At 42.3% G+C, this 15,523-nt stretch overlaps 1 protein-coding gene across 3 annotated transcripts; it reads right to left on the bottom strand.

Moving 5' to 3' along the window:
* Window positions 1-1,544: 1,544 nt before the first annotated feature.
* Window positions 1,545-14,887, bottom strand: LOC130294051 (uncharacterized). 3 transcript variants are annotated; one of them, XM_056543430.1, is made up of 5 exons: window positions 14,858-14,887; window positions 9,884-9,952; window positions 6,383-6,745; window positions 5,115-5,384; window positions 1,545-2,485 (listed from the first exon to the last, which is right to left on the bottom strand). In XM_056543430.1, the coding sequence occupies exons 2-5, from the start codon at window positions 9,924-9,926 to the stop codon at window positions 2,352-2,354; spliced, it is 810 nt and encodes a 269-aa protein (XP_056399405.1). In that variant the 5' UTR covers window positions 9,927-9,952; window positions 14,858-14,887; the 3' UTR covers window positions 1,545-2,351. The 3 variants fall into 3 exon arrangements, with proteins under 3 accessions (XP_056399405.1, XP_056399404.1, XP_056399406.1); XM_056543429.1 differs by having other exon boundaries at window positions 2,375-2,715; XM_056543431.1 differs by lacking the exon at window positions 9,884-9,952 and having other exon boundaries at window positions 2,375-2,715; window positions 14,858-14,875.
* Window positions 14,888-15,523: the final 636 nt, after the last annotated feature.

Raw genomic sequence — 15,523 nt, 5'->3', positions numbered from 1 at the left:
CTATCTATCTATCTATCTATCTATCTATCTAATATCTCTCTATCTATCTTTCTATCCATCTCATATCCATCTATCTCATATCTATCTATCTATCTATCTATCTATCTATCAATCTATATATCAATCTATCTGTCTAATCTATTTATATATCTATCTATCTCATATCTATCATATATCTAACATATATGTATTTAGTTATCTATATATATGTATCCCTCTCATATCTATCTCATCTTTATCTATTTATCTATGTATTGTCTATTTTCTATCCACCTACAAACGTTACTTCTATACATTTATGATTAGTGTGGAAACAGATGACCTACAATTCATGAATGTGAGTTCTGGTTCTTTCCTGGAATAAGTAAAGCAGCTAATACCGTCCCACATACATGAGACCTCACATCCTGTTGCTGCCTATCTGGTTCTATTACCTGCTGTATTATTAACCCCTGTATAACCGGCAGGCACCATGGAGGCGACATATTAGTTTGTGGTCTTTGGTCTCAGCATCACATATCACACATCTCACCAAAGACAATTCAGTGCAGACATTTTATTTATGTATTTTACAGACTGGGATAGAACTTTTATGATGCTGAAGCTAAACACTGTGTAATGAAAACAGAAGGATACAATGTACATAGCTGAGAAGTGATACAATTGTATCCAGTCTAGACAATGCTCTGTGAGCTAAACAGCCCGGACTCTAGACTGATACATTGTACATAGCTAGTCCTGTCCTCAGCTGAGAAGTGATACAATTGTATCCAGTCTAGACAATGCTCTGTGAGCTAAACATCCTGGACTCTAGACTGATACATTGTACATAGCTCGTCCTGCCCTCAGCTGAGAAGATACTATTGTATCCAGTCTAGACAATGCTCTGTGAGCTAAACAGCCCGGACTCTAGACTGATACATTGTACATAGCTAGTCCTGTCCTCAGCTGAGAAGTGATACAATTGTATCCAGTCTAGACAATGCTCTGTGAGCTAAACATCCTGGACTCTAGACTGATACATTGTACATAGCTCGTCCTGCCCTCAGCTGAGAAGATACTATTGTATCCAGTCTAGACAATGCTCTGTGAGTAAACAGCCCTGACTCCAGACTGATACATTGTACATAGCTAGTCCTGTCCTCAGCTGAGAAGTGATACAATTATATCCAGTCTAGACAATGCTCTGTGAGCTAAACATCCTGGACTCTAGACTAATACATTGTACATAGCTAGTCCTGTCCTCAGCTGAGAAGTGATACAATTATATCCAGTCTAGACAATGCTCTGTGAGCTAAACATCCTGGACTCTAGACTAATACATTGTACATAGCTAGTCCTGTCCTCAGCTGAGAAGTGATACAATTGTATCCAGTCTAGACAATGCTCTGTGAGCTAAACATCCTGAACTCCAGACTAATACATTGTACATAACTAGTCCTGCTCTCAGCTGAGAAGTGATACAATTGTATCCAGTCTAGACAATGCTCTGTGAGCTAAACATCCTGGACCCCAGACTGATACATTGTACATAGCTAGTCCTGCTCTCAGCTGAGAAGTGATACAATTGTATCCAGTCTAGACAATGCTCTATGAGCTAAACATCCTGGACCCCAGACTGATACATTGTACATAGCTAGTCCTGCTCTCAGCTGAGAAGTGATACAATTATATCCAGTCTAGACAATGCTCTGTGAGCTAAACATCCTGGAGCTGTACTCACTATTCTGATAGTTGCTAATAAACATATATATATAAAGTATTAAGTCCTCTATTAGCTTCTCGCACCCTCCTAAGCGCCTCCTGAGTGCGGTGATTTCTTGCCCAATCCTGTCTCTTGTCTGTGCCTCTAAAGGGGTTTTCCAGGATTAGAAAAACAAAAGTGATTTCTTTAAAAAACAGCACCTACCCTGTCCTCAGGTTGTTTGTGGTATCACAACTCAGCTTTAATAGCTGCAATGGAACTGAGCAGCACTAACACAGACGAGGACAAGTGCGCTGCGGTTCTTGAATCACGTGTCTCTATTTTCTTGCCCTGGATAGTCAGAAGTCCATGATCTCACCCACCAGCGCCCCTCGGTGACTCTCCAGGGGAAGTGGTCAGTCTCTTCTGGTAAAGAACCCTCTCAGTATTGTTGGTCACAGTGTCTTTCCTCCACCTGTTGCTTGGTCCTCCATCCAATTCCTGGAAGGTACCAAAAGTCATTCTTGCTTTTGCAGCAGCTTCTTGGCATTGAACGCTGTTTGTTTCTCAATTGTTAGAATCTGTGACGGTCCGGACTCCATGGTCCGAGCTGTTGTGTCTCCGCGTTGGTTTAGGGAATAGCTTGGACCACCGCCGGCTTGGAGGTTCAGGTGTGAAAGGTAAAAGAAACAATGTTTTCCCTGTATCTGTACATTGTTACATGGTATTTACTTTCTGACAAGCAACATGGTGTATGGTGAAAAGCATCAACAACAACATAAAACAGCAAGAAGAACCTTCCTGAAAGCACAAACATCATGAGATATAATAAACCTGTCAAGCATTGTATGTTCTCTTTAAGGGAACAAAACATGGAGCGTACGGTGCAAAGACTTGGACTCTTCTGTCCCTTTTCTTCTTCAACCAGTAAGATACAATAATAATAATGATCAGAATTAAGAGGGAATTACCCAGAAGTGAGATGTATAGGAGGATGGGCTGAGGGGGTGAGTGTGAGGCAAGAAGATTACCTGAGGAAAGAGAAACATAAAGGAGAACTCATCAAATCTCATGCCGGAACATCCCTGATCTCAAGGAGCAACCAGGAACAAAACTCCTCCTACCACCAGACACCTCCTACAACCAGACTCCTCCTACAACCAGAACCCTCCCACCACCAGACGCCTCCCACCACCAGACTCCTCCCACCACCAGACTCCTCCCACCACCAGACACCTCCTACAACCAGACTCCTCCTACCACCAGACTCCTCCTACCACCAGACTCCTCCTACCACCAGGCACCTCCCACCACCAGACACCTCCCACCACCAGACACCTCCCGCCACCAGACGCCTCCCGCCATCAGACGCCTCCCACCACCAGACGCCTCCCAACACAAGACGCCTCCCACCACCAGACGCCTCCTACCACCAGACGCCTCCTACCACCAGACACCTCCTACCACCAGACACCTCCTACCACCAAACACCTAATACCATCAGACACCTCCTACCACCAGACACCTCCTACCACCAGACACCTCCTACCACCAGACACCTCCTACCATCAGACACCTCCTACCATCAGACACCTCCTACCATCAGACAACTCCTACCACCAGACACCTCCTACCATCAGACACCTCCTACCACCAGACACCTCCTACCACCAGACAACTCCTACCATCAGACACCTCCTACCATCAGACACCTCCTACCACCAGACAACTCCAACCACCAGACACCTCCTACCATCAGACACCTCCTACCATCAGACACCTCCTACCACCAGACACCTCCTACCACCAGACACCTCCTACCACCAGACACCTCCTACCACCAGACAACTCCTACCATCAGACACCTCCTACCATCAGACACCTCCTATCATCAGACACCTCCTACCATCAGACAACTCCTACCACCAGACACCTCCTACCATCAGACACCTCCTACCACCAGACACCTCCTACCACCAGACACCTCCTACCATCAGACACCTCCTACCACCAGACAGCTCTTGTGACCAGACACGTGAATTTAATATTAACATGGACCATCCAATTTCTAATACCAGGACAGGTTGGAGACCACCATACACATCAGATCAGAGTAGTCCATATCATGTGTCTATACTGATGTATGGTATCTTGTATACTGCTGTATAATGTATCTCTACTGATGTATGGTATCTTGTATACTGCTGTATAATGTCTCTATACTGATGTATGGTGTCTTGTATACTGCTGTATAATGTACCTATACTGATGTATGATGTGTCTATACTGATGTATGGTGTCTCGTATACTGCTGTATAATGTGTCTATACTGATGTATGGTGTCTTGTATACTGCTGTACAATGTGTCTATACTGATGTATAATGTGTCTATACTGATGTATGGTGTCTCGTATACTGTTGTATAATGTGTCTATACTGATGTATGGTGTCTTGTATACTGCTGTATAATGTCTCTATACTGATGTATGGTGTCTTGTATACAGATGTATAATGTGTCTATACTGATGTATGGTATATTGTATACTGCTGTGCAATGTGTCTATACTGATGTATAATGTGTCTATACTGATGTATGGTGTCTCGTATACTGTTGTATAATGTGTCTATACTGATGTATGGTGTCTTGTATACTGCTGTATAATGTCTCTATACTGCTGTATGGTGTCTTGTATACAGATGTATAATGTGTCTATACTGATGTATGGTATATTGTATACTGCTGTACAATGTGTCTATACTGATGTATAATGTGTATATACTGATGTATGGTGTCTCGTATACTGTTGTATAATGTGTCTATACTGATGTATGGTATATTGTATACTGCTGTACAATGTGTCTATACTGATGTATGGTATCTTGTAAACAGATGTATAGTGTATCTATACTGATGTATGGTATCTTGTATACAGATGTATAATGTATCTATACTGATGTATGGTGTTTTGTATACTGCTGTATAATGTCTCTATACTGATGTATGGTGTCTTGTATACTGATCTATAATGTGTCTGTACTGATGTATGGTGTCTTGTATACTGATCTATAATGTGTCTACATTGATGTATGGTATCTTGTATACTGATGTATAATGTGTCTGTACTGATGTATGGTGTCTTGTATACTGATGTATAATGTGTCTGTACTGATGTATGGTGTCTTGTATACTGATGTATAATGTGTCTGTACTGATGTATGGTATCTTGTATACTGATGTATAATGTGTCTGTACTGATGTATGGTGTCTTGTATACAGCTGTATCATGTCTCTGTACTGATGTATGGTATCTTGTATACTGATGTATAATGTGTCTGTACTGATGTATGGTATCTTGTATACTGCTGTATAATGTCTCTATACTGATGTATGGTATCTTGTATACAGCTGTATAGTGTTCTGACACTTTACCTGTACAGGCCACCTCAATACTGCTCTCCACCAGACTCTGCCCCTTGTACTGGAGCCTACAGGTGATGGTCGTGTTCTGCCGACATCTATGAGGATCATAAGTCAGAACTCTGCTGATCCAATAGGAATTGTCTGAGGCTGGATCCACAATAGGCGGCGTACTGATATAATCCTGATCCTGGGATTCCCACAACAGATCCACGTTCTGATATGTTTGTAGTTTAACTTTACAGAATAGGTCAGTGTGGTTCATAAATGTAGAAAATTCTTCTGTAGATTATTAAGTGTATTAAGTTAGTATATAACTTATATATTAAATAGAAAGATAGATATGAGATAGATAGATAGATAGATAGATATGATATTGATATGATATGGATAGATAGATGTGAGATAGATAGATAGATAGATATGAGATAGATAGATAGATAGATAGATAGATGTGAGATAGATAGATGTGAGATAGATAGATATGAGATAGATATGAGGTGATAGATAGATGTGAGATAGATAGATATGACATAGATAGATATGAGATAGATAGATATGAGATAGATAGATAGATAGATAGATAGATATGAGATAGATAGATATGAGATAGATAGATAGATATGAGACAGATAGATAGATATGAGATAGATAGATAAGAGATTGATAGATAGATAGATATGAGATAGATAGATATGAGATTGATAGATAGATAGATAGATAGATAGGAGATTGATAGATAGATATGAGATAGATAGATATTAGATAGATATGAGATAGATAGATAGATAGATAGATATGAGATAGATAGATATTAGATAGATATGAGATAGATAGATATGAGATAGATAGATAGATATGAGATAGATAGGAGATAGATAGATAGATAGATAGATAGATAGATAGATAGATAGGAGATAGATAGATAGGAGATAGATAGATAGATAGATAGATATGAGATAGATAGATAGATAGATAGATAGATATGAGATAGATATGAGATAGATAGGAGATAGATAGATAGATAGATAGGAGATAGATAGATAGGAGATAGATATATAGATAGATATGAGATAGATAGATAGATAGATAGATAGATAGATATGAGATAGATAGGAGATAGATAGATAGATAGATAGATAGGAGATAGATAGATAGGAGATAGATATATAGATAGATATGAGATAGATAGATAGATAGATAGATATGAGATAGATAGATATGAGATAGATAGATAGATAGATATGAGATAGATAGATAGATATGAGACAGATGATTACCATACACTAGTAGATACGTTCCATCCCCTGTAGCCCTTGCATTTCTTGTCCCTATCAGTAGGGACGTCTCACATATATAGGTGTCGGTGTATGGCAGCTGTACGTTGTCGATGGTCAGGGACAGATCATTGGTAAACTCTGGGTAGATGAGCCTCGAGTTGCTGCTCCTGGCGCTGACTTTTTTTGGTCTGGGGACTAAATACTCCTTGACTTTGTTGTTGACGTCTGGCACTAACCAGTACAGATTGACCCGATCCAGCTTCACTCCATTTAGCTGCATAGAGCAATTCAGATTAACAGAGGAGCCCAGCATGGCCGCTATAGCGGGAGGTTGGAACAATGTGACCGCACAATGGACACAACCTGTAAATCAAACACAGATGTTATGAAGAATAAAGAGATGAGGATTCTATTGAGATTTGGACATTTCCTCAACAAGAGGAACAAGGAACATTCTAGAAGACCTGGTTAGACAAGTTAGTGTTAGGTTAGTGTCACTAAGGGGTTATTTGTTGTCTGGGCGGTGCCCTTTATGAGCTATGAATATATATAGTATATACTGGTCAGGGAACCTTCTAGAGAGAGGAAGAACTTGTTCTAGGTCCAGCATCTCTACAGAGAGGAAAGTAAAGTCTAGTTAAAGGGGTACTCGACCCCTAGACATCTTATCCCTTATGCAAAGGATAGGGGATATGATGTCTGATCCGCTGCTGGGGACCCCCACGATCTCGGCTGCAGCACTCCAGACATCCGGATCATGGCGTGAACTTCCCTCTCTGCCGGATGACTGCTGATGCGTTGTGGAGGCTCGTGACCTCACGGCAATGCCCCCTCAATGCAAGTATATGGCCGTGGCCGAGACGTCACAAGCCTCCGGCGCTGCAACCAAAGCTCAAAACGAATGCTTGGTGCAGCAGGGAGAGCGCGGGGGTCCCCATCGGCAGGACCCCGTGATCAGACATCTTATCCCCTATACTTTGGATTGGGGATAAGATGTCTAGGGACGGAGTACCCCTTTAAGTCTAGTTCAGCCTCTTCTTGTGAGAAGATGTGTTGAGTGTTATCCTTGGGCGATGGTGTGCCGTGTTAATCCACTCGTGGCTTTCCCAATTCCTGTGAAAAACCCTGTCCTTGAATGTATGGTATCCTAGTGGTCCCCCTTCCCCTCCCATAGGGGCCCCCAAATTCCTTCAAATGGCCCTGCATTTGTTTCCCTGCCGATCCAATCCTCCTACACTATGCGAGCGATATCTCCGCACAGTGAAGGACGGACATGCTCCTCCTCCAGACCTCCCCTGTAGCATGCGCGTTCCGTAACGCCACGCAGAGGCGGAGTCACGGCAGCGCAAGGGTGAGGTACGGCCAGGTGGTTACTGCGCAATACCAGCGCCATTACTCTCGGTATCCCACTCTCCCAGAACAGCGTACGGCAGCCAATATCGTATGTTGAGGGACCACTGTATATATATATATACGCACCCGCGCGGTGTGAGTTTGACTTAAAGGGGTTCTCCAGTGAAAACCTTTTTTCTTTTAAATCAACTGGTGGCAGAAAGTTAAACATATTTGTAAATTACTTCTATTAAAAAATCTTAATCCTTCCTGTACTTATTAGCTGCTGAATACTACAGAGGAAATTCTTTTCTTTTTGGAATGTTCTCTGATGACATCACGATCACAGTTCTCTCTGCTGACTTTATTATAATAATAAAGCTTTATTTATTGTTGTCCTTAGTGGGATTTGAACCCAAGTCCCCAGCACTGCAAGGCAGCAGTGCTAACCACTGAGCCACCATGCTGCCCTTAGCATACATCTGCTATGCACGGTTGCTAAAGTGGACAGAGATGTCAGTAGTGAGCACTGTGCTTGTGATGTCATCAGTGTTCCAAAAAGAAAGGAATTTCCTCTGTAGCATTCAGCAGCTAATAAGTACTGGAAGGATTAAGATTTTTTAATAGAAGTAATTTACAAATATGTTTAACTTTCTGCCACCAGTTGATTTAAAAGAAAAAAGGTTTTCACCGGAGTACCCCTTTAATGCAATAGACTGTGCATGCCTATGCAGTGAACGAACACATGGACTTATAATTTGTGGGTTACCCTATCTCCGGTCAAACCCTGTTTGTTGACCCTGCGCCTCTATTTTGTGGAATATTTTGTTGGCCTATAGTAAAATCTGCCTTTTCTTCATATACCCCTGTGTCTGGCCAACTCTTAGCCCTAAACCATTGAAAATAGCACTACAAACACCACCAGGCCATCCTTCGTACAGGGTATGCCCCACAGGGGCTTCTACTACAACCATTGTCTACCATGCAGCCCTCTTGTCGTTTCTGCCCAAAGGAAACCTTGTGGAGGCCCTAGTGCCAATGTTAACAGCATGGAAAAGACTGCTAATGCCAGAGGACTACAGGTCCCAGCCATCCTATGTGCATATTTTCATGATGGGACTTTTATGATAGGAACCTAAGGCTTCTGAAAAGACCTAGTGCCCCTATGGCTATAGATACAGATATTACAGACCTGACACCCCACAGCTCGGAATTGCTGTACTAAAAGGATTCATTAAAGAAAAGGTTTTGGTTGCAGCTCTAGAAAGCTGCGGAGATAATACATTGGGAGACGCTGCTCCAGCTTAAGCAAAGTCTGCCTGAATCAGTGTTAAAGGTTTGTGCCTCCATCTTGGAAGTGCTGCCCATTCATCAAGTGAAGAGAACTGAAAGTGCTTGGCACGTTACCCTTAGTCTCTGTCTGTTATAGCATGTTACCATGAAGGGCAACCTACCTCCACCAGCCAGGAGACTCTCACAGGGAGTAATGTAGGGAACTACTGTAACCATTATATCATATGCCATCCCCTCTTCACTATGCCAACCCAAGGAGTGTGGACCAATGGGACCTGCACTGTGACTACTGAGGACTACTACCCTCAATATCAACTTATACTATGTTCCAGCTCCTCTTCATTGCTATGAGATAGATAGATATGAGAAAGATATAAGATAGATAGATAGATAGATATGAGATAGATAGATATGAGAAAGATATGAGATAGATAGATAGATATGAGATAGATATGAGATAGATAGATAGATAGATAGATAGATATGAGAAAGATATGAGATAGATAGATAGATATGAGATAGATATGAGATAGATAGCTAGATAGATATGAGATAGATAGATAGATATGAGATAGATATGAGATAGATAGATAGATAGATAGATAGATAGATAGATATGAGATAGATAGATAGATATGAAATAGATAGATAGATATGAGATAGATATGAGATAGATAGATAGATATGAGATAGATAGATAGATAGATATGAGATAGATAGATAGATAGATATGAGATAGATAGATATGAGATAGATAGATAGATAGATAGATATGAGATAGATAGCTAGATAGATAGATAGATATGAGATAGATAGATATGAGATAGATAGATATGATATAGATAGATAGATAGATAATCCATAACCAATTCTTACCAAGTTTCTGAAGTAGGAGGAGGATAAACAGATAACAAAACATTTTTGTCCTAATGAATAGAATGTGACCTGTAAAACACAAGATTATAGAAGAATATTGGGTTTACACTGGTTATTATTGGTGGTTTTAACCATCACAACAAAATGTGCCGTCTACTGTATACTTCCTTCCTCTGTGGTATCATGGCCCCCAGATGAGATCCTGGTACCCCTATAAATGTCCTCTGCTCTGTATATCATCTGGATGCTCCAGAATATAACTAAAATACACGTGGACTACAAGTCCTAACTCCAGGAAGAGATATAAATATACTACAGTCATGGCTGTAAATGTTGTCACCCCTGAAATGTTTCTAGAAAATGAAGTATTTCTCACAGAAAAGGATTGCAGTAACACATGTTTATTCCCTTTGTGTGTATTGGAACTAAACCAAAAAAGGGAGGAAAAAAGCAAATTGGTCATAATGTCACCAAACTCCAAAAATGGTTTGGACAAAATTATTGGCACCTTTTAAAATTGTGGAAAAATCAGATTGTTTCAAGCATGTGATGCTCCTTTATACTCACCTGGGGCAAGTAACAGGTGTGGGCAATATAAAAATCACACCTGAAAGATGATAAAAAGGAGAGAAGTTCACTTAGTCTTTGTATTGTGTGTCTGTGTGTGCCACACTAAGTATGGGCAACAGAAAGAGGAGAAGAGAACTGTCTGTGGGCAAAATTGCAAAAAATTTGGGAAAAATATCAACAATCTCCAGGTTACAAGTCCATCCCCAGAGATCTAGATTTGCCTTTGTCCACAGTGCGCAACATTATCAAGAAGTTTACAACCCATGGCGGTGTAGATAATCTCCCTAGAAAAATTGATGAAAGGTGTCAACGCAGGATAGTCCGGATGGTGGATAAGCAGCCCCAAACAAGTTCCAAAGATATTCAAGCTGTCCTGCAGGCTCAGAGAGCATCAGTGTCAGCGCGAACTATCCGTTGACATTTAAAAGAAATGAAACGCCATGGAGGAGACCCAGGAGGACCCCACTATGGAGGAGACCCAGGAGGACCCCACTATGGAGGAGACCCAGGAGGACCCCACTATGGAGGAGACCCAGGAGGACCCCACTATGGAGGAGACCCAGGAGGACCCCACTATGGAGGAGACCCAGGAGGACCCCACTATGGAGGAGACCCAGGAGGACCCACTATGGAGGAGACCCAGGAGGCCCCCACTATGGAGGAGACCCAGGGGGACCCCACTATGGAGGAGACCCAGGAGGACCCCACTATGGAGGAGACCCAGGAGGACCCCACTATGGAGGAGACCCAGGAGGACCCCACTATGGAGGAGACCCTGGAGGACCACACTATGGAGGAGACCCTGGAGGACCCCACTATGGTTGAGACCCGGGAGAACCCCACTATGGAGGAGACCCAGGAGGACCCCACTATGGAGGAGACCCAGGGGGACCGCACTATGGAGGAGACCCAGGAGGACCCCACTATGGAGGAGACCCAGGAGGACCCCACTATTGAGGAGACCCAGGAGGACCCCACTATGGAGGAGACCGGGAGGACCCCACTGCTGACACAGAGACATAAAAAAACAAGACTACATTTTGTCAAAATGAACTTGAGTAACCAAAATCCTTCTGGGAAAATGTCTTGTGGACAGATGAGATCAAGATAGAGCTTTTTGGTAAAGCCCATCATTCTACTGTTTACCGAAAACAGAATGAGGCCTACAAAGCAAAGAGCACAGTACCTACAGTGACATATGGTGGAGGTCAGTGATGTTTTGGGGTTGTTTTGCTGCCTCTGGCACTGGGGGCCTCATCATGAAATCTGGGGATCACCAATGGATTTTGGGTCACACTGTACAGCCCAGTGTCAGAAAGCTGGATTTGTGTCGGAGATCTTGGGTCTTCCAGCAGGACAATGACCCCAAACATAAGTCAAAAAGCCCCAGAAATGGATGGTAACAAAGCGCTGGAGAGTTCTGAAGCGTCAGCAATGAGTCCAGATCTAAATCCCATTGATCACCTGTGGAGAGATCTTATAATTACTGTTGGGAAAAGGCGCCGTCCAATAAGAGACCGGGAGCAGTTTGTAAAGGAAGAGTGGTCCAACATTCCGGCTGAGAGGTGTAAGAAGCTTATTGATGGTTATAGGAAGAGTGCTCCAACATTCCGGCTGAGAGGTGTAAGAAGCTTATTGATGGTAATAGGACGACACTGATTTCACTTATTTTTCCCAAAGGGTGCGACCAAATATTAAGTTAAGGGTGCCAATAATTTTGTCCAGCCCATTTTTGGAGTTTGGTGACATTATGTCCAATTTGCTTTTTTTCTCCCTTTTTTGGTTTAGTTCCAATTCACACAAAGGGAATAAACATGTGTATAGCAAAACCTGTGTTACTGCAATATATATATACAGAGGAGAGGAGATCTATATATATATACACAAAGGGAATAAACATGTGTATAGCAAAACATGTGTTACTGCAATCCTTTCCTGTGAGGTGCCAACAATTACGACTATTACTGTACATGTACAACATCAAGGATAAGTGTCGTCTTTACTGGTCCTCAATGAAGACATTTATCTTGAATCAAAAAACTGCTAAATTTCCCCAATATCCGATCTATAAGGAACTAGGACTGAGAAATACACATGAGGGGGCCCGACCCTGGAGGGCCCTATACACAGCTCTAGGGCCACATCTCTTGTATCACTGACGCTGCCCTATACATAAAACACATGGGGGGACAACTGGTCAACTCTGCACAGGTTTCTTAAATCTCCCCCATGTGTTTTAGGGCAGCGTCAGTGATACAGGAGATGTGGCCCTATAAGCTTTCTATGGGACAATCCTTTCTGTGATATAGAACTATAATAAAGGCCGCACAGTAGATGTAGCAGAGCCGAGCGCAGACACCACAGGTTTATATCACAATACTTGCAGAAATGAAACTGTTCCGTGGCACGTTCAGTTCTGCTATGTTTGGAACTTTTGTTTGTAGGTTCTTATTTAGCAGAAATGTTTTGCCATAAAGGAAGAAAGGTGAGTAGACTCGGACTTAACCCTTCACTGCCCTATCCTGGACCTGGATGTGGCTGAAGCTTCCTAAGACGCATGTTGTGTCTCCTCCGAGTTCTTTGTCTTCTGCCTCATAGGGGTTGTTGTTTTTACCTTTTTATGGATTATTTCATCTTCCTGCTTATGGATATTAGTGTTGGGCGCAAATATTCGCATTTCGAATTTTTATTGCGAATATCGCAAATTTGCGAATATTGCAAATATATTCGCTATATATTCTAAATGACGAATATTCACTTCCTCAAATATTCAAATATGCAAATATAACGAATATGGGAAATTCGCAAATATAGGATGAATATTTGTCTATATATTCGCGAAATATCGCAAATTCAAATATGGGCAATGCCGCTCATCACCAATGGATATTACTGATGAGAATTACCTAAAAGAACGTTCTCCAGCCTGGAGCTTTCTAGATATTGGAATCTGGGTTCAAGAATCTCAAGTTCCTTCTCTATGTTCCTCCAATATCCAAAGCTGGTGCAAGGATTTACAGTATACCACCTTAGGCGAAAGCTAATTTTGCTGCCCCTTATCTCTACCTATTTGCTCCACCCTGTAAAATGCCCCACCTTACTACTGGGGTGACACACTGTAACAAACCTCCTCCTCATGTAATCTCCTTACTACTGGGGTGACACACTGTAACAAACCTCCTCCTCATGTAATCACCTTACTACTGGGGTGACACACTGTAACAAACCTCCTCCTCATGTAATCACCTTACTACTGGGGTGACACACTGTAACAAACCCCCTCCAAATGTAATCTCCTTACTACTGGGATGACACACTGTAACAAACCTCCTCCTCATGTAATCACCTTACTACTGGGGTGACACACTGTAACAAACCCCCTCCACCTGTAATCACCTTACTACTGGGGTGACACACTGTAACAAACCTCCTCCTCATGTAATCACCTTACTACTGGGGTGACACACTGTAACAAACCTCGTCCTCATGTAATCACCTTACTACTGGGGTGACACACTGTAACAAACCCCCTCCAAATGTAATCTCCTTACTACTGGGGTGACACACTGTAACAAACCTCCTCCTCATGTAATCACCTTACTACTGGGGTGACACACTGTAACAAACCCCCTCCTCATGTAATCTCCTTACTACTGGGGTGACACACTGTAACAAACCTCGTCCTCATGTAATCACCTTACTACTGAGGTGACACACTGTAACAAACCTACTCCTCATGTAATCACCTTACTACTGGGGTAACACACTGTAACAAACCTCGTCCTCATGTAATCACCTTACTACTGGGGTGACACACTGTAGCAAACCTCCTCCTCATGTAATCACCTTACTACTGGGGTGACACACTGTAACAAACCTCCTCCTCATGTAATCACCTTACTACTGGGGTGACACACTGTAACAAACCTCCTCCTCATGTAATCTCCTTACTACTGGGGTGACACACTGTAACAAACCTCCTCCTCATGTAATCTCCTTACTACTGGGGTGACACACTGTAACAAACCTCCTCCTCGTGTAATCACCTTACTACTGGGGTGACACACTGTAACAAACCTCCTCCTCATGTAATCTCCTTACTACTGGGGTGATACACTGTAACAAACCTCCTCCTCATGTAATCTCCTTACTACTGGGGTGATACACTGTAACAAACCTCCTCCAGAACTGGCCCTGCCAATATCTACAGATTGGAGATGCCCCTTGGGGTTGATTACCTTAACCTCAATGGACTAAAGGGGCCCCTGTGTTATTTGCTGCTATGGGGCCCTTTCCCTCCTTATATCTCCCCAGATGTTTGATCCATCTGTCCAGGTTAAATGAACTCAATCCTAATAGAAAGTCCAATAAATAAATAAAAAGAATAAATAAATAAAAAGTTACCTTAGACGCCAACAATGAAGGAGCTGCAGCTACTACTTCAGACCTTATGAAAGTAAAATAGAAAGGTTCACGGAGGGGGAGGGACTACAGGTCTCAGAAATCCCCTTCCCTCCCCTCCAGCCAGCTCAGCTCTGCAGCATTAGGTATAACTTTGCAGAAAACATTGTTCAGTGGATGAAGCTCTAATACACAGTATACACCGTATGCTGCACATCCCCTTATACAACGCATTGGGAAAGTCTTCATACCCTTACACTTTATTCTACGTTTTGTCCTGTTTCCCTTGTGTTCCCCATCATTCTGCTGTCAATCCCCCATAATGACAATGTGATAATAGAATTGTAAAAATCCTTGCTAATTTATTAGAGAAAAAAAAACAACTATAATTTTGCAGTGACATAAGTATTCATACCCTTTACTAAGGACTTAGGTGAAGCCCCTTTGGCAGTGATTCAGGACTCCAGTCTTCTTGGGGATGAGGCCACAAGGTTTACACTCCTGGATTTGGGGATTTTTGGCCATTCTTCCCTGCAGATCCTTCTAGAATCCAGCTACTGAAGAAAAGAGTGAAGCTCCTGAAATGCGTATAGCCTCATATCAGACTGCAATCCCATTCACAGCGTTACTAAGTACGGAGGGACCCATGGCTTGTTTGTCACCTACACA

The sequence above is a fragment of the Hyla sarda genome, chromosome 10, assembly GCF_029499605.1.
Source record: "Hyla sarda isolate aHylSar1 chromosome 10, aHylSar1.hap1, whole genome shotgun sequence".
Lineage (NCBI taxonomy): Eukaryota > Metazoa > Chordata > Amphibia > Anura > Hylidae > Hyla > Hyla sarda.
This window is presented reverse-complemented; position numbering and strand designations above follow the sequence as displayed.

Coding starts and splice junctions, on each gene's coding strand:
- LOC130294051 (XM_056543429.1), bottom strand. CDS start 9,926: ATGTTTTGTTATCTGTTTATCCTCCTCCTACTTCAGAAACTTG. Junction 6,746..9,883: donor CCTCCTACTTCAGAAACTTG/GTAAGAATTGGT, acceptor TTTGATTTACAG/GTTGTGTCCATTGTGCGGTC. Junction 2,716..5,114: donor TATTGAGGTGGCCTGTACAG/GTAAAGTGTCAG, acceptor CTCTTTCCTCAG/GTAATCTTCTTGCCTCACAC.